At 42.7% G+C, this 20,368-nt stretch overlaps 1 protein-coding gene across 2 annotated transcripts; it reads left to right on the forward strand.

The window, feature by feature from the left end:
* Window positions 1–4,522: 4,522 nt before the first annotated feature.
* Window positions 4,523–20,344, forward strand: ACAT2 (acetyl-CoA acetyltransferase 2). Of its 2 annotated transcripts, none has more exons than XM_075862888.1 (9): window positions 4,523–4,650; window positions 8,604–8,738; window positions 10,318–10,499; window positions 11,409–11,526; window positions 11,624–11,767; window positions 11,952–12,074; window positions 13,863–14,017; window positions 14,996–15,106; window positions 19,415–20,344. In XM_075862888.1, the coding sequence occupies exons 1-9, from the start codon at window positions 4,596–4,598 to the stop codon at window positions 19,586–19,588; spliced, it is 1,197 nt and encodes a 398-aa protein (XP_075719003.1). In that variant the 5' UTR covers window positions 4,523–4,595; the 3' UTR covers window positions 19,589–20,344. The 2 variants fall into 2 exon arrangements, with proteins under 2 accessions (XP_075719003.1, XP_075719004.1); XM_075862889.1 differs by lacking the exon at window positions 4,523–4,650 and adding an exon at window positions 5,349–5,402.
* Window positions 20,345–20,368: the final 24 nt, after the last annotated feature.

Raw genomic sequence — 20,368 nt, forward strand, 5'->3', positions numbered from 1 at the left:
CTGTTCACTGCTAAACAAGCCTGTTTGTTTTGAGCATGAATTTGTAATGAACAAAATCTACTCACATTTACTTTTCTTCATAGATGTTCGACACACCTTGAGCAGAGGTGTGTGCCAAGGTTGTCACCATCTGTGTTTGGAGCGTAGGAGACACTGATTGTTTCAGGGCACTTTTGAGAGTTTTATTGCAATGTTTGGCAGTCAAATTGGGACAGGAGAGGGAAGAGACGGGGGACAATGTGGGACTGTAGACGGTTTATGAGTTGCTGAGTGTTCATGGCATATAGATTTATGTATGTGTTATGGGTAGCTATGTCCTGAGTAGGCAGAGAATTCTTGGAAGTAACCAGGTGAAGTGAATGCCCGTCTTCATATTTATATAGTTAGTACGGTTGAAAAAAGACACATGTCCATCAAGTTCAACCAAGGAAAGGGAAGGGGAAAATTTCTACACATGGGAGCTAATATTTATTTTTTTTCTAGGAAATTATCTAAGCCTTTTTAAGGTACTGTGACCAGCTCCTGCGGCAGATTATTCCAGAGATTCACAGTAAAGAAGTCTTGTCGCCTCTGCAGATTGAACCTTTTTTTCGTTTTTGAGGGGGTTTTACATGGAACAGGATTTCACCATATTTTTTGTATGTGCCATTCATATATTTATATAAGTTAATCATGTCCCCCCTTAGTCGTCTTTTTTCAAGGCTAAATAGGTTTAATTCTTTCAATCTTTCCTCATAACTTAGATTCTCCATGCCCCTTATTGGCTTTGTTGCTCTTCTTTGTATTTTTTTCAACTCCAGGGCATCCTTTCTAGGAACTGGAGCCCAGAACTGAACTGCATATTCTAGATGAGGCCTCACTAATGCTTTGTGAAGTGGCAATATTACATCCCTGTCCCGCGAGTCCATGCCTCTTTTAAAACACGACAATATCCTGCTGGCCTTTGAAGCAGCTGATTGACACTGCATGCTGTTATTGAGTTTATGATCTACAAGTACACCCAGATCCTTCTCAACAAGTGACCCCCCCAGTGTATCTCCCCCTAGGACATATGATGCATGCAGGTTGTTCATACCCAGGTGCATAACTTTACGTTTATCTATATTAAACTTAATTTGCCAATTGGACTCCCAAACACTTAGTTTGTTTAAATCCGCTTGCAATTCACAGACTGAACATTACATTATATAGTTTCTGGCTAACACAAAAAGCTGCTCTGTATACAGGATATAAATCAGCTGTATCTGAAAAAGTACAAATATTTTTTAATCACACTGATACGCATTTTTATAAAAAAAAAACATTTTCAAAGGTGTACATAGCCTTTAAAGAGGCTCTGTCACCAGATTCTCAAATCCCTATCGCCTATTGCATGTGATCGGCGCTGCAATGCAGATAACTGTAACGTTTTATTTTTTTTAATATTTCATTTTTGGCCAAGTTATGAGCAATTTTATATATATGCAAATGAGCTTTGAAATGGACAACTGGGCGTGTTTTTCTTTCGTATGTCCAACTGGGCGTGTATTGTGTTTTTAACTGGGCATGTTTACTTGTTTTACTTACTGGGCGTTGTGAATAGATTCCAGCAAACCACGCGTAATCTCGCGAGATTACGAGGTAAACGAGATTTCGTTTCCCGTGCTGGAAATCTCACAGAAAAGATTCAGAAGTGTCAGGATTCTGAATACACTTGACGGCCAGGCTGGAGGTCATGTGTATTCATTATCAGGACACTTGTGTATGTGGCTGCACATCGTTCTAGTAAGAACGATGCTGCTGTGTAAATGGAGAGGAGTGCATGATGCTGACTGGTCACTGATTGGTCAGCATCATACACTTCTATTCACAACACCCAGTTAGTCAAAAAAGTAAACACGCCCCGTTAAAAACACAATACACGCCCAGTTGGACATACGAAAAAAAACACGCCCAGTTGTCCATTTCAAAGCTCATTTGCATATATATAAAATAGCTCATAACTTGGCCAAAAATGAACGTTTAAAAAAAATAATAATAATCTGGTGACAGAGCCTCTTTAAAGACTATGTACACCTTTGAAAATGTTTTTTTTTTTTTTTTCTAAAAATGCGTATCGGCGTGATTATTAAAAAATATTTTTACTTTTTCAGATACAGCTGATTCATATCCTGTATACAGAGCAGCTTTATCTTGCGCTGAGACCTGAGTCTGTCAGGTCAGCGGGACTGACAGGTTCGGTGACGGCGATGAAATCCGTTACGGAAAATGTGCAGTATGTATGCTACGTGTGAATGTGTGCGTTTTTTCGATGTGGTTCTAACTGCAGATCAATCGCAGCATGTGAATGGACCCTTAAGCAACCAGCAGATGCCGAAGCTTCACCTCCACAGGTGCTTTGCAGGTGAGGCTTCAGCGTCTGATGGTGCCTTAGCAACCCACCCAACTTCCCCTGCAGAGTCCCCTGAGATCCATTCTATACTTCACGAGGGAGAGCTGGCGTTGTAAGTAACTGGAGCTACACTTCAACATCAAGAATACTGTGCCAGTTGGTAATAACATTACGGTACAGAGAGATACTGGCCAAAGTTCAAGGATTCTACATGTCTTACATATCCAGCAGACATGTTCCATGATGAGATGATGGCAACTTGCAGCTGCTGTAGACGAACAATATTGGGATACAGCAAATTTTATTCATGAATAAACCATTAGGCCATGATCACACACAGTTTTGATGTCGTTTTTGGCTCAGTTTTTTTTTTTAGTCAAACACAGGAGTAGACAAGAAAAGAAAAGCGATGCATCAGTTTTTTCTTTATAATTTTCCTTGTGTGGCTCTACCTAGGAGATGGGGGCTGGGTGACACTACCTGGGAGATGGGGGCTGGGTGACACTACCTGGGAGGTGGGGGCTGTGTGGCACTACCTGGGAGGTGGGGGCTGTGTGGCTCTACCTAGGAGATGGGGGCTGGGTGGCTCTACCTAGGAGATGGGGGCTGGGTGACACTACCTGGAAGGTGGGGGCTGTGTGGCACTACCTGGGAGGTGGTTGCCTGTGTGGCACTACCTGGGAGATGGGGGCTGTGTGGCACTACCTGGGAGGTGGGGGCTGTGTGGCACTACCTGGGAGGTGGGGGCTGTGTGGCACTACCTGGGAGATGGGGGCTGTGTGGCTCTACCTAGGTGATGGGGGCTGTGTGACACTACCTGGGAGATGGGGGCTGTGTGGCACTACCTAGGTGATGGCTGTGTGGCACTACCTGGGAGATGGGGGCTGTGTGGCACTACCTAGGTGATGGGGGCTCTGTTGCACTACCTGGGAGATGGGGGCTGTGTGGCACTACCTGGGAGATGGGGGCTGTGTGGCACTACCTAGGTGATGGGGGCTGTGTGGCACTACCTAGGTGATGGGGGCTGTGTGACACTACCTGGGAGATGGGGGCAGTGTGACACTACCTGGGAGATGGGGGCTGTGTGGCACTACCTAGGTGATGGGGGCTGTGTGGCACTACCTAGGTGATGGGGGCTGTGTGGCACTACCTGGGAGATGGGGGCTGTGTGGCACTACCTAGGTGATGGGGGCTGTGTGACACTACCTGGGAGATGGGGGCTGTGTGGCACTACCTAGGTGATGGGGGCTGTGTGGCACTACCTAGGTGATGGGGGCTGCGTGGCACTACCTAGGTGATGGGCGCTGTGTGGCACTACCTGGGAGGTGGGGGCTGTGTGGCACTATCTACAGAGGGGACTAAATTTGTGGGGGTACAAACTGGGGGCCTAGCTTCTATATGGGGGCATAAAGTGACGTTTTCAGCCATTTTACTGCCACCGTGAGTTCCCCCGCAAAGGGGCCTACTAAGTCTGTGTCGCCCAAGGGCCCACATAAACGTGGAGCCGGCCCAGATCCCTATGATCATAATCCCCCCCTTTAGAATAAAGATAAAATATTATTTATACCGCAATGGGAAGGGCATAATAAAAATACTAAGATGGAATTGTTTTTTTCTTTTATCAATAACATTTTTATTGAGTTTGAACTTGATATAAAAATATAACAATTAGCCTCCAACAAGAGGCAAATATATGAGAAACAACATAACAAATGAACATCTACAGATGAATATACAAATGAGATCATGCATGGAATCCAGAGTTGTAGCATAGATATACAAGTCTAATCCATTGCATTGATACTAATATAACTTGAGAGGAATCCCCATTTGTATTTTAAACAGGGAATAGAGAGGATGAGAATAGAGGGTCCAAGAATACTGACCATTCCCTCCATTGCATAGCGAATTTCTCAAACACGTGTCCTAATGGCCATGGAATTGCTTTTTTATGCATTCCTCAGAAAACAAGCCTCATACAGCAGAGGCAACGTAAAGATTAAAAAAAACTTATGGCTAATGCGGTAAGGGAAAAAAAAACTTTCTCTGGATAAGAAAAAATACTGGCAGTGTCAGGGTTAAGTGCGACATGTCTCCTCCAAGCCAGTAGAGGGTGCAGTTTCCTTTTGTCAGCTCATCCCTGTCACCCAGGAAGACACAGAGAATAGTAATCCAGTCAGTCAGTATCCCAGAGTGTGCAGAGCGGACAGCTTCAGCCGGGAAGATGAGCTCAGCGCTGGATCCAGTGGTGATCGTGTCCGCGGCCCGCACCGCAATAGGTAATGACCACATCCAATGGTCTGTACGTGTTGTGTGATCACAATCTACACTCATTGCACTCTGGAAAAAGACTGAAATTCCTACAGACAGTGGCTTTCCATAGTGAAATACTAAATACAATCTTTTTTTAACGCTTTCCTTTCCAGAGTGCACAGGTTAACGATAACGAGCATTTATACGACAGCCCCAGTAACTGGGATATACATGTCATTTATTGTTGTGGGCCAATCAAATCACTGGAATGATTATTATACCAGAAGTAGTGCGATTCTATCTCCATATGTTATTAGTGATCGCTTTGTGTAAAATAGTTTACAATTCCCTTCTGCATTTTACTTTCTGTCTGTGTTGTCATGGAAACTAGAATAACACTGATAGCGAACGCACGCACGCACGCACACCTTGATGCAAATTAACCTTTTCTTTTAGTACTGTAAACGCTACAGACAAAAGCTTCTATTTCCCAACTAGTCTACTATATAGTACAGTTTGTATTATATGTATGAGATAGTAAGTGGGCGTGTTCCATCCTGGCACTTGCACATGACGTAGAGAAGCTCTGTGAATATCCATTAACCAGACGTGGAGTGAAGGGAGGGGCCACAACTCGAGTCAGTCAGCTTTTCTTACCTCTGCTGCTGATTGGCTGGTTATCGTAGAACCATATCTGGTAGTGGCTTTCTGATTGGTCCGTGCTCTGACAAGTTCTCTATCCTTGTTCTGATTGGCTGTGAGTGTAGAATCATGTCATGTCAGGTCAGTGGAGTCCTGGAGATGTGGTGTAAGGAGGAGGAGCTGAATGATTTTTGTGGGTCACTGCCCTTGCACAGCCTTGTAGTGTAATGTTCAGCGGTGACAATGCGCTCCCCGTAGAGCCCTCATGGAGAAATTGCACAAATGTATATCACGTATTCCTTAATAAGTAACGCGTTTTATCTCAAGGTGGAGCAAGTTGTCCACTCACGGCTTCCGTTGTTGCTATGGAGAAAGTTCACTTGGTAACAGAGGTTAACATTAAATCCAAGGTGCTGTAATGCAAGTGTGACAAGTGATGTCCTAGAATAATACCCTGAGGTGCTATAGGAGCCTAGACTGCAGCTTCATGGCTGTTGGGATATATTCACACAGTGCAGTTTTTGAAGCCATAAAAAGTGAAGTAGAATATTTCCTAAATACTTCATTTTATGATCCATTCCTGGTGGTGGCTTCAAAAACTGCACTGTGTGAATAAAGCCATAGACAATGTGCAACATTGTGGCAGATTTATCATTGTATTTACGTCTGTTTTCTGGTGTAAACACATTGAAAAATATATTTATAAAGCTCCTGCGCCACTTTTTTCCAACACGTATGAATGTTTCTGGAAAAGTCGGTATGATTTCAGAGTTGCGGAGAGCACAAATCATTTATCAAAGATTTCCAGCACTTTGAAGACAACGGCAGACGCCATGTTAAAGACCCTGTCACCCACTCCACTGCGAGACAAATGGCGCCAATGTGCTACATATAAAGTTCCAGCCATAGCAATGCGTGACGCTTCACCGATTCTCTACTTGGGACTTATTATTTTTTTTATTGGCAATACAATAAGGAACAATATATTTTTCGTGAAAAAAGACGTTCAAACTAGCTGTAAATTTCAAGTGAAGCTTCATTATCAATATGGCCATGTTCAGACATGATTGTATTGCTGCAAATTTTTGGTGCTAAACCTGTACAAAAAGTCCCCGGCAACTTACAGTACAATACATGCAGATGGGGTTTTCAAGCCCGGAACACGCTCATTCTTTCACGGAAATACGGATGATTTTTATAGCATTTTTTTTTTAAAATTCTGGATAACCTCTTTAATTTCCACGCATTGATTTCAATGGTGACGGATCCGGTGCCAACGGTTTCCATTTGTCTCAGTTGTGCAAGGGTTCCGTCATTTTGACGGAATGAATACCGTATTCGACTACGCTATTGATTCCGTCAAAACGACGAAACCCTTGCACAACGGAGACAAACAGAAACCATTGGCACCGGATCCGTCACCATTGAAATCAATGGATGGAAACGGAAACCTACGGTTTCCGTTTGTGTCTGTCAGGGCTCCGTTCCGTCGGAACGGAGCCCTGACGCAGATGTGAACGAAGCCTTAGCTGTAATGTTGGCAGGGTGGCTCTATTTACCCTTCTAACTGGGGCTGATATGTCCAAGGAATGTGAAAAGTAAATAAAATTAAAGAAAGTAAAAAATGCAACACCGCCAAGCACAGTGACCGCCTCTGATCTCTATATGAAAATGACAGAATGGGAACCCACATTACAAATGTACTTTAGTACTTCTTTATACTATTACAAATTTTATTATAAAACAGACTTTTTTATTTTGCCTTAGAAACATTAAAAAAAACCAACAACAATTCCATTAAAAATGGTCTGAAGATGAAGACAAAATTATTGGAAAAAATCAATGAAAAAAAGTCAGTCATCCAACAGACATGTACTAAAAAAATGCTCAACTTGAACAGCTACCAAGAGCACCTGTTGATTTAAAGGGGTATTCCAGCCTCCAGCATTTTTCAGGATAGGTGAAAAATTCTAGATCAGTGGGTCTGACCGCTGGGATTCCCGCCGATCGACCCAGCCCCCTATTCCTCCCAGCTGCAAGATGGCGGCCAAGTGTTTGAATGGAGCAAAGACTGGGCTTGCGCGGTACCGCTGGGAGCACAACATCCAAAAAGATGTTTGTCTAAAGAGTGCTGCAGCCTGGGTTCTGATCCGGGCAGCGATAGTCCAGATTGTTTGTAGTAGAAAGGGTTTCAAGTAAAGAATTCCAAGGTAAAAATTGCTTTTTGCGGGTTGATTTAAAATGGTTTATTGTGCATAAAAGCGACGCGTTTCAAAGCTGCATCGGCTTCTTCATCAGACAAAAAAAAAAACTAAAAAGTTTTCCTTTAAAATTTTACCTTGGAATTCTTTCCTTCTACTTAATCTTTAACATGTATCACTTGTAAAAACCGCGTGGCCAACTACCACATCGGAAAGCCGCAGCAATTCGTGGTAAAACGCATGCAGTTTTCACATGCGATTTTTTTTAAAAAAAAATTTTTAACATTTTTATTTTTTAACACGGTTTTGAAATGGTTCTCAACCGTACCACAATGTGTGAACGTCCTTAATAAACCATTAATGTGTTTATTAAAAAGGTCACTGATGATCATAATGTTATAGCCGAAGGTAAATTAACGTGTATGGAATTTTTTCCCCGCAGATTATTCATTTCATTGTGTTGTGGCATCTGAATTACATGTGGACAGTTTAATTGTTTTGTATTCTAGTGATTTTATTGAGGGAAAATATGTTGTTAGTAGGAAAACTCTTATGATGGGGTTTAAAACTGATTATTAAAGTAGAACAATTGGGTTTTAGGGTATGTTCACACCGAGTTTTTTGGAGGCAGAAAATTCTGCCTGGAAAAATCAGCTCCGGTTTTTTTTTAAGTGATTTTGCACCACAGGTGTTTTTTGCTGCGTTTTCTTTACGTTGTTTTTGCTGCGTTTTTTTTTTACCTGTTTCCTCCACAGACTAAGGGAAAAACTGCGAGCTGTTTTTGACATAAACCGCATCAAAAACGCGTCGGCCGTTCGCAGCATTTTTTCCATCTCCCATAATGGGGTTGTTGAGGCGGAAAGATAGAGCATGTCGCTTCTTTTTCCCGCAAACTTTTTTTTATGCTTGCGGGGAAAAACGCTTCCACCTCCCATTGAAAACAATGGGAGGCAATATCGGCCGTTTTTTGCTGTGGTTTGCGAGGCAAAAAACGTGTAGAAAAACTCAGTGTGAACAGGGACTTTGGACAAAGTAGTAAAAAACGCCTATGTCTGACTGAATTCACAGTATGTTTTGAAAGTATAATTCTATGTTGATAATGACTAGATTTTTATTATTTTTATTTTTATTACTAGGTGCATTCAATGGAGCCCTGTCCACGTTACCCGTTCATGCCCTGGGCACAGTTGTGATCAGAGAGGCTCTGAAGAGATCCAGCATTAAATCAGATGAAATCTCAGAAGTGATATTCGGCCATGTTTTACCTGGGGGTATGTGGCTGCATATTAAATGTATATCCTGTTGATGCCGATGTCGTATGCAAAATGATCACCAAGTAGTTAAATAATGTATTTATCTTTTACTAATAACGTAATAAAGATTCCCCCCCCCCCCCAATTCAACACGCGATCCGATTTTCATACATAATTGGTCATTGCCTCCAAGACATTTTGCAGGCTGAAGTAGTCTGTGAGTATTAGGCCTCATTTACACGAGCGTGTGCGTTTTGCGCACGCAAAAAAAAGCAGCGTTTTGCGTGCGCAAAAGGCACTTGACAGCTCCGTGTGTCATCAGTGTATGATGCGCAGCCGCCATCATAGAGATGAGGCTAGTCGACGTCAGTCACCCTCCAGGGTGCTGAAAGAGTTAACTGATCGGCAGTAACTCTTTCAGCACCCTCGACAGTGCATTCCGATCACCATATCGAGTAACCTGTTTAAAAAAAAAGAGGTTCGTACTTACCGAGAACTTCCCGGCCGTTGCCTTGGTGACGCGTCCTTGGTGACGCGCCTCTCGACATCTGGCCCCACCTCCCTGGATGACGCGGCAGTCCATGTGACCGCTGCAGCCTGTGCTTGGCTTGTGATTGGCTGCAGCTGTCACTTGGACTGAATTGTCATCTCGGGAGGTTAGACTGGAGGAAGAAGCCGGGAGTTTTATCGGTAAGTCAGAACTTTTTTTTTTTTTTACACGTTCACGTATATTGGGATCGGAAGTCACTGTGCAGGGTGCTGAACCAGTTTAACTATTTCAGCACCCTGGACAGTGACTGTCTCCTGACGTCGCGTACCGAAACATTTTTTGCCGGGTTCGGTCATCTCTAAGACACTCCTTTTGGATGTTTGTAAACAGAAAAGCACGTGGTGCTTTTCTGTTTACATTCAGTTTGACAGCTCTTGCGCGAATCACGCAGTTCGCACGGAAGTGCTTCCGTGCGACCTTCGTGGTTTTCACGCACCCATTGACTTCAATGGGTGCGTGATGCGCGAAAAACGCACGATTATAGAACATGTCGTGAGTTTTACGCAACGCACTCGCGCTGCGCAAAATTCACGCATCGTCTGCACTGCCCCATAGAGTAATATAGGTGCGTACGACACGCGTGAAAAGCACGCGCGTATATTACGCTCGTGTAAATGAGGCCTTAGGGCTTATGCACATGGCCGTATTACGGATCTGTGCTGTACAGTTTCGTATCACAACACCTATATAAATGTATGGGTCCATTCTGTACCTCCATGAGCCTCTGATTTCAGAAGGTATATTGAGGTTTTCTTTTTTGCGGCTCACTGCATGTTCCATTGCATGCCTTATGGAGGTTTTTACCATAAAAGCATGGCTTCTAGGGTATACGGGGTGCTTATGACTCCATAATACGAGGCACTGGGACTTTGTCATGTGAGTCAGGCCTTACATGTGTCTGTTGATTGGTGACCATGTCATTGCAGTTCAGTAAACAATGTAATGACACGTGACACCAACGTGTTTGGTATGCAATAAAATTTGGGTGAAAAATGTTTAATTTTTAGCTGTAGGCTTATCTTGTTTTTGTTTTATTATTTATTGTAGGTACTGGACAGAACCCTACTCGTCAAGCTAGTGTGGGGGCTGGGATTCCCTATTCTGTGCCAGCCTGGAGTTGCCAGATGATCTGTGGGTCAGGCTTAAAGGCAGTGAGCCTTGGAGCTCAATCTATATTAACTGGGGAATCTGACATAGTGGTGGCTGGTGGTATGGAGAATATGAGTCAGGTACGAATGTGGTGCATGACCTATGTAATTGTAACATGTAAAATACTATCGATATTACAATTTATCAGGTGTTTTTGACCATGTTGAAGTGTAAGCAGGCTAGGCCTCATGTACACTTCCGTTGGCCGTCGTACAGCCGTTAATGACGGATCCGTGAAACACGGACCACACACGGGCGGCTTCCATGTGCAGTCTGTTTTTTCATGGACCAAATCAATGAAAAGGCCGAGACTGTTCCGTCAAAAACGGACAGGAGAAGGACCTGTCCTATTTTTGACAGAATGGCCACACGGAAGTGTTCATGGCCCCATTAAAATAAATGTGTCAGGGTGTGATCAGTTAAAATAACGCATCGCACCCTGAAGAAAAGAACTGAAGTGGGCATGATTCCTCATTACAGGTCACAGCCTTGTTTCCATAAATGCTATTTTACTGCATAATGGATTCTATTAGTGATGGTTTTTTTGTAGCAAGTATCTAATGCGTGAATTAAAACTAGTGTAAAAAAAAAACAAAACAGGAAAAATGTAATTTCTGCAAGAAAGACAATCATGTAGTGTTGTTCTCACAGGTCTGGGGACAGGTCTGGGGGGAATGATTGTGGCAGGCCGTACACTTCAGATGTCAACCAAATGCTCATATGGCCAACCGCTGTCTCTCCCCCATAAACCGGCACGCAGCGCTCGTGTATGGTCCGCTTTAGGCCTCATACACAAATTTATAGGTTACGTGGCACAAAAGTCTGTGAACCCCTGGTGTAGGTGATGGAGGAATATTGACATCAAGGTTTGCCAATTTGAGATGGAAACAGTATCCATTCAATAGATGCCTCCGTACACACAAACCCATTTCCTTTATACTTGTCTGGCATCTCACTGTGTTCTGTCATCTATATAACTTTATTTTCAGGCTCCTCATTTAGTCTACATGCGAGCGGGTGTGAAAGCCGGGGATGTTCCGTTGCAAGACAGTATCCTTTGTGATGGCCTTAATGACGCGTTTTACAAATATCATATGGGAATAACTGGTAAGACTATTGTACTGCAAACTGTTTCCAACTCCTCTAGGGACTCCTCTTATTTCTGTGCTTATTATTAATTTTTATTTTTTTACGCCTCATCAAGCTGAAAATGTGGCCAAGCAGTGGAAAATCTCCAGAGAGGAGCAGGACAAGCTGGCAGTCCAATCGCAGAACAGGACTGAAACTGCACAAAAAGCCGGGTATTTTGACAAAGAGATTGTACCTGTTGAGATTCCCTCAAGAAAAGGTATAAAAGACGAGTGGAATCGCTCAGATCTAAGGATTTTTGTAATATAATACACAATTCATGGCATAAAAGACTGTCCAGTATATCCTGCATGACCCTATCCGCATTTTTGAAGTATCCATGTTTAGAATAAAATTTGACATTGTAACAAAACAAACACTATTTTTTATCTCCTGTTCAACAGGCCCTGTGACCATAACAACTGATGAGTTTCCCCGACATGGAAGCAGCTTAGAAGGAATGGCCAAATTAAAACCCTATTTCCTGAAGGACGGGACTGGTACCGTAACTCCAGCTAATGCCTCAGGTTAGTAGTGGTTTGTTTTTTTTACCAGTTCTGACCACACATTTCTGGGCCCATATACTGATATTGTGTTCCAGTGAAGAATGTCTTGGAACAGAAGAAACAACGTAAGATTTACAATCTATGCCCACCTTTCTAGTACTGTGTATGAGCCCCATATTATTTTCTCCTTCAGAACAGCCTGAATTTTTTTATGATCACCTGCGGGATGATTGCGGCACTGTACAGGACGGAGTGGGGACACTATGGACACAGCCAGATCCCCTGGACTGTCTCTTCTAAACGCCTCTACGTATTTCTATGTACCGGCACAATATACTGGCATATATATATAGCAATTAAGAAATCTGTATGGGATAAAAAATCTAGCCCATGATGGCATTCTGTGCATTCTCCGGCACCGCCATTTTTGTGGACTCTTTACTGTCTGGCACTCCTCAGAGAAGAATAGAGGAGGTGGAGATGCGGCTGCATATTAATGCAGCTCTTTCCATTGTACTTATCGGAGTATCTTGCTTATACCTGACCACCTTGACTATTCCTCTTTGGAGTATTGAAAGTGGGAGCAGGGGACCCACATTCTCCCGATAAGTGGAACCCACACCGTTAGACATTTATGACATATACCATCGATATGTCTCAGATGGGAATACCGCTTTAAGTTATATTGCAGCCCTTGGGAGTGAAGCAATCTGAAAGTGTGGTCCTTGAAAAAAAAAAAAAAAGGCTGCGCACCCCCTGGTCTAGAAACTAGAACTTGTTCTGTAAAAAAATAAGACCCCCATATTGCTGCATTGATTCAAAACGCCCAATGGTGTTTTTAATACTATTCTGTACATGAGTTACCCTAACAATATCTTCTATTATTAACAGTTTCACTTGCTAATGGGATCTGAGGAAATCTCGGCTGCCCCTGATGTCAAGCGCTGCTATTGGATTTATTGTTTTTTGGTTTCTATACCATTTTTTTTAAAAACATTGATGTGGCAAAAAAATAACTCCTAAGGGCTTGTTCACACATAATGGAATTGCTGCGTATTTTCCGTCTAGATTTGCAGGCGGAAAATACGCAGCAGAATAGAGTTTCAGCAACGTGGGTGAGATTTAACAAATCTCTCACACGCTGCGTAAAAATTCAGACCACAAATTGACCTGCGGTGCGTATTTTTCGGACCGCAGCAAGTCAATTCCTGCTGCGGAAAGTGGACTGAATTGCTGCGTTTTTCAGAGGAGATGTCACCATCGCCCAGCATTGAGCATAATGCAGCAAAATACGCACCATTTTCTGCAGTAAAAAGACACAGGAAATGGTGCGTTTTTTTCCGCAGTGAAAACTCTGCTACTTTCAACGGAATCGCTGAAAAAAAATTCTGCGCCAATTCCGTTACGTGTGGACAAGCCCTAACTCTTAAAAGCGTCGGCACAGCAGAGGATGGGCACCTCAGACGATTTATTTTCCTATTTTGCCACTACGAGTAGATTGTGGTAACAGTTTTACTACAAAGGAAAGAATGTCAGGTAGGAATATAGTTACTCAGCTCAGACTATACATGGACAGCGGCCGTCACACCAAATAGTGCTTTGAGTTTTAGATTATTTTATTGCGCATACCGCCAATACGGTATCATAAGCATCATATAGATGAGTAACACATGCTGGCCTAGATATTTTAAACAATATAACAATAATTAGTCAACCTGAAAGAAAGGTCATTTACATCTACAGGATCAGGGATGCATAAATAATGTAATATTCTTATATAATGATTAATAATAAAACCCCTCTTCTTAGGTATTAATGATGGAGCCGCAGCTGTAATTCTTATGAAGAAATCTGAAGCACAACGCAGACACCTCTTACCCATGGCACAAATAGTCTGCACTGCTCAAGCTGGTTTGGATCCATCGGTTATGGGAGTCGGACCAATTCCTGCTATTAAAAAAGCTGTACGTTTCTGCAATTACTTATTTAAAGGAATAAGGGTATGTGCACACACACTAATTACGTCCGTAATTGACGGACGTATTTCGGCCGTAAGTCCCGGACCGAACACAGTGCAGGGAGCCGGGCTCCTAGCATCATACTTATGTACTTATGTACATATACTTATGTACTTATGTGCTAGGAGTCCCTGCCTCTCCGTGGAACTACTGTCCCGAACTGAAAACATGATTACAGTACGGGACAGTTGTCCTGCAGCGAGGCAGGGACTCCTAGCATCGTACATAACTATGATGCTAGGAGCCCGGCTCCCTGCAGTGTGTTTGGTCCGGTACTTGCGGCCGAAATACGTCCGTCAATTACGGACGTAATTAGCGTGTGTGCACATACCCTTACAGTAATGAAAACTGAAGGTATGACTTTAACTACTGGAAACATTTCTGCTTGTGAAGGGATTCCTGGTCGACAACGCTATTGCTTCCAGCAAAACGACGGGTCCGGTGCACAACAGACACAAACGGAAACCATGGGCACCGGATCCATCACCCATAAATTGGGAAATTTGAAGTGGTTCATAAAAATCAGCATATTCCCACACTGACGCCCCTGTAATAAAAGCTTATAAAGACTTCGTGCAATCAGCTTAAGGCTCAGTTCACACATCGTTTTTCAGGCACGGTGGAGATATACGCCGGGAGTATTCCCTGACTTATAATTTGACGTGCCCATAGCCCCCTATGCACCCAGCTTATAGTAAAAAAGTGTAATTTTGGCATACGCTGGGCTGGTATACAACAGCATACCTGTTTTAAAACTATAGAGAAGGCGGACACAGTAATATAAAAAAAAAAAAAAAGTATACCACACCGTATTAGTAAGTTAACCGCTTCTGCAACCACAACCTGTGATTTCATTCACACTAATAGAATGTATGGCTATTACCACGTAGAAATTGACAGATTTGTGCTTGTTGTATTTTGCAGGTTGGCAAAGCAGGATGGAGTCTTGATGATGTGGATGTGTTTGAAATAAATGAAGCTTTTGCAGCACAAGCCTTAGCAGTTGTTAAAGAGCTGGGATTGAACCCCGATAAGGTTAGTTAAAAGATTGAAATCCAGTCACGTGGCTTCCGTCATTCTTGGCAAACTTGAATACACGGTGTGCACAATTATTAGGCTGTTCTTTTGAGGATTCATTTTATTATTGAACAACTACAATGCTGTCGGTCAATCCAAAATGTTAATAAACCTCAAACCAGAATATTTAACCCCTTCCTGACATCTGACGTATCCATACGCCAAAGTCGGGTAGGGGAAGTATGGAGCGGGCTCACGTAGGGAACCTGCTTCATCCGATGCCGGTGTCGGCTGTTTGTTACAGCCGACACCTCAGAGTAACTAGCGGCATCGCGCTCGATCCCGCTAGTTTAACTCGTTAAATGCCGCGGTCAACAGAGACCGCAGCATTTAAGTCGTTAGAGGGGGTCGCCCCCCTCTTTCTAACAGCTCATCGCGCCCCCCGCAACGCAATCGCGGGGATGGCGATGGTTGCTATGGCTGCCTGGGGGCCTAATGAAGACCCCCAGGTCTGCCATCTTTGTACACCTATTAAGCCAATGTATAGGCCGGACAGGGACATTCCTTCAGTTTCAAGAGGTGGTTATCAAGGCGCTTGTATTTGGGAACAAAGAAGGGGAGGGCCCCAGTACTTCTAGAAGCCATGGTCCACGTATTGTACGAGGGCAACACTTTCCTGGCAAAATACCCTCCACTGGTAAAAAGGGAAGGACCCAAAAAAGGTGCAAAGTGTGTTACAAAAGGGGGAGAAGACGAGACACGACTTATCATTGTGAAACCTGTCCTGACATACCTGGCCTGTGTATAGAGGAGTGCTTCAACGTTTATCACACATCCATGGATTTTTAATTGAATCATTATTTTTAAATGCTCACTATACCCCTAGATAAATTACTTGAGGGGTATAGTTTCCCAAATGGAGTCACTTTTGGGGGGGTTCCCACTGTTTTGGCCACTCAGGGGCTTTGTAAATGCGTCATGGCCTCCGCAAACCATTACAGCTAAATTTCAACTCCAAATGGTGCTCTTTCCCTTCTGAGCCCTGCCGTATGACTAAACAGCCATTTATGAACATGTGGGGTATTATTTTACTCGGGAGAAATTGCTTTACAAATGTTGAGGTTCTTTCTCTCCTTTAGTCCTTGTGGAAATGAAAAAAAAAAAAATCTAAACCTACATTTTATTTGAAAAAACATTTTCATGGCCTACTTCCAATAATTTCTGCAAAAAACCTGTGGGGTCAAAATTGTTTCTGAGGCCGGTGCTTCAGTCCATTACCACACTAGGGCCACACGTGGGATATTTCCTAAAACTGCAGAATCAGCGCAATAAATATTGAGTTGCATTTCTCTGGTAAAACCTTTTGTGTTGCAAAAAAGGAAATTATGATTAAAAAGGAATTTATGCAAAAAATGTCTGTGAAATGTCTAAAGGGTTAAGAAACTTTTTAAATGCTGTTTTCAATACTTTATTGGGGGTTTCTAATATATAAGGCCCTCAAGGCCACTTCACAACTAAACTGGCACCTGTAAAAATAGAATTTTAGCAGCAAATAGTCACATTTCCAAGAAAATGTCAAAAGGCTAAGCCTTGTAACGTCCTAGCAAAATAAAATTATGTTCAAAAAACGATGCCATTCTAAGGGTATGTTCACACGCTGAGAGGCAGTTACGTGTGAAAAGACAGACTGTTAACAGCTGCCTCGTTTCACACGTAAAAGCTCCTCGTAATTTACGAGGCATCTGAGACGCTCGTAAACCTTGAGCCGTGCTTCATTGATTTCAATGAAGAACGGCTCAAATTACGTGGCAAAGAAGTGCCCTGCACTTCTTTCCCGAGGCAGTAAATTTACGGGTCGTCGTTTGACAGCTGTCAAACGACGACTCGTAAATAACAGGTCGTCTGCACAGTACGTCGGCAAACCCATTCAAATGAATGGGCAGATGTTTGCCGACATATTGTAGCCATATTTTCAGACGTAAAACGAGGCATAATACGCCTCGTATACGTCTGAAATTTGGCCGTGTGAACATACCCTTAAGTAGACATCATTTTGTGTGGTATAACGGCCTTTTTTTTGCTAAATTGTGGTGTCTTTCACAATTAAAGGGAGTCTGTCACCAGACTGTCCGAGTTAAACTAGTACCAGGGTATTGTAGAGGAGACTAACCTGTTTTCTAACATTTATTTTCATTTTGTGCTTACTGCCTTTGTAGAGAAATGCATTTTAATAAGTTTATGCTAATGAGCATTTAGGTGCAATGAGGGCATTACCATTGCACCTAAATGTTCCTACTTCGGCGCATTCACGCCTGGCCCCGTACCATCTGTAATGCGCACATCCCTGCTCTTTAATCGGCGCTTGTGCAGTACGATCTTTCTGCTCGACGTTCTAATCAGCAGTACTGCGCATGCGCCGAATAAAGAGCAGGGACACTGCTCATGCACAGTACTGCCTTTTAGAACGTTGAGCAGAAAGATCGTACTGCGCATGCGCCGAGCAAAGATCAGGGACGTGCGCGTGTTAGATAGTACAGGGCCAGGCATGAACACGCTGATTACGCTGCCTAGCCTTTGTTTTGAGCAAACTTTGCCAGTAACAAAGTCCAATATGTCACGAGAAAACAATCTCAGAATCGCTTGGATAGGTAAAGGCATTCCGAAGTTATTTCTACATAAAGTGACACGTCAGATTTGAAAAATGAGGCTGTCAGGAAGGTCAAAAGTGGCTGCAGCTGGAAGGGGTTAAGAAGAGCCCACAAGTTCTCATTAGGGTTAATGTCAGGTGAGAAAGGGGGCCATGTCATTCTTTCATCTTCAAGGCCTTCACCGGCTAGCCATGCAGTGGAGTGCTTCGATGCATGCGATGGAGCATTGTCCTGGATAAAAATCATGGCTTTCTTGAAAATGCAGCCTTTTTCCTGTACCACTGCTTGATGAAAGTGTCTTCTGAAAACTGGCAGTAGGTTTGGGAGTTGATTTTTAGTCCAGCTTCAACACGAAAAGGTCAAACAAACTCATTTTTAACCCCTTTCTGACGCATCCATACACCAAAGTCGGGTAGGGAAGTATGGAACGGGCTCAGAGGGAACCCGCTCCATACGATGCCGGTCTCGGCTGGATGTTACAGCTGACACTTCAGAGTAACAATCATCATCGCACTCTAACGTGATCTCGCTCGTTTAACCCGTTAGATGCAGTGGTCAATAGCGACCGCAGCATTTAAAATTGTCAGAGGGGGGTAACCCCTCTAACAGCTCACTGCGCCCCCTGCAATGCATGCAATGGTTGTCATGGCTGCCTGGGGGCCTAATGAAGGCCCCCAGGTCCGCCATCTTTGTGCTCCTATTAAGCCTGTCAGTCACAATATACTGCAACACATTAGTATTGCAGTATATCGTGCAAGCGATCTAACGATCGCTGGTTGAAGTACCCTAGGGGGATTAAAAAAAAAAAATTCCCCCTAGAGCATAGTAAAAAAAAAAAAAAAAATACCCCTAGAGCATAGTAAAAAAAAAAAAAATACATAATTGGTATCGCCGCATCTGTAAAAGTCTGAACTATAACAATATCATTATTTAACCCGCACAGTGAACGCCATAAAAAAACAAAAATTTGTAAAACGCCAGAATCTCTTTTTTTGGTCATCTCATCTCCCACAAAAAAAATGAAATAAAGTGATCAAAACGTTGCATGTACACCAAAATTGTATCCTTAAAAACTACAGCTTATCCCGCAAAATATAAGCCCTCATACCACTTAAATCGACGGAAAAATAAAAAAAGTTATGGCTCTCGGAATTTGGCAACAAAATAAAATTTATTTTTTATACACTTAGGTTTTTACTTGTAAAAGTAGTAAAATATAGAATATATATATATTTGGTATCGCCATAATCGTATTGACCCACAGAATAAAGTTAACATGTTTTAATTGCACGGTGAATTCTGTAAAAATGACGCGCAAACCAATGGAGGAATACGCTGATACGCTAGTGTGAATGTAGCCTTAGTGTTGTAGACTTTAGACTAGTGTCAGATTAGTAAAAATAAAAAAGGATATCTAAACAAAAGCAGCATGTGGCGATCACCTCATATCTACGCTAGATAAAAGTAGGAAAACTCACTGTATGATTGTTTGCCAGAAACTGCAGAATATTCCAGCAGATTAAAAAAAATAACCATGTAAATGCAAACTAACATTAGCTATCCAGTTGCATTGCCATCATAGGATAATTACTAAATGCAATACTCCACAATATTAGTGGCACCATGCCCCTTGACAAATTCTGTAGATTTACATAGTTTTTTTTTGGGTTTTTTACAGGTTAACATCCAAGGTGGCGCTATAGCTCTCGGCCACCCTCTTGGAATGTCCGGCTGTCGTATTTTGGTCACTTTGCTTTATGCTCTCGAAAGAACTGGTGGAAAGAAGGGAGTTGCTGCTCTGTGTATTGGTGGTGGCATGGGAATTGCAATGTGCGTTGAAAGAACAAGCTAAAACATCTAATTCAAGTTCATATATAATTCATAGGAACAAGTGCCATGTCCAGAATAACCTATGGAACAGAAGTGACAGAACAACTACATTCCTCAGACCAACTACTTTTTATCCTCTACATATTTCATGAAGTTTATTTTTTTCTGTTTTTGATCCAACCAGTAAAACTATTAAATTAGTGATTTGTACTACACCGTCTGCAGAAGCAGAAAGACATTTCCTCCAGTAAGAGAACGGACAAGAGATTATCACATTTGCACTACGTTATATAAAAAAAAAAGTGTTGTCCTTACTTGAACGCAAAAGACAGACTAAGGGCCTGTTCACATCAGTGTTGCCCTCCTGTTGAGGGGTTCCTGCGGAGGTTTCAGTAAAGGTGAACCCCCTCAACGGAAAGGCAAATGGAAACCTTAGCTTAGTTCCCCTCACCATTGATCTCAATGGTGATGGAAACGAGGTATCTGTTGGTCAACGTTGTGACAGGGTTCCGTTGTTTTGACTGAACCAAAAGCGCAGTCGACTGCTCTATTGGTTCCGTCAAAACAACGGAACCGTCACAAAGGTGACCACCACCAATGTTTATCATTGCGATCAATAAGGGGAACAAAAGCTAAGGTTTCCTTTTGCCTTTCAGTTGAGGGGTTAACCTGACGGAAACCCTCAACGGAGGGGCAATGCTGATGTGAACAGGCCCCAATACAAAGAAAAATGTGTTACTGCCCAATTACTTTAATAAAATTAGAAATTGATAAAGTATTGTGTGTTTCTGCAAGACTAAGG

This window comes from Rhinoderma darwinii, chromosome 4 (genome assembly GCF_050947455.1).
Source record: "Rhinoderma darwinii isolate aRhiDar2 chromosome 4, aRhiDar2.hap1, whole genome shotgun sequence".
Taxonomy (NCBI): domain Eukaryota; kingdom Metazoa; phylum Chordata; class Amphibia; order Anura; family Rhinodermatidae; genus Rhinoderma; species Rhinoderma darwinii.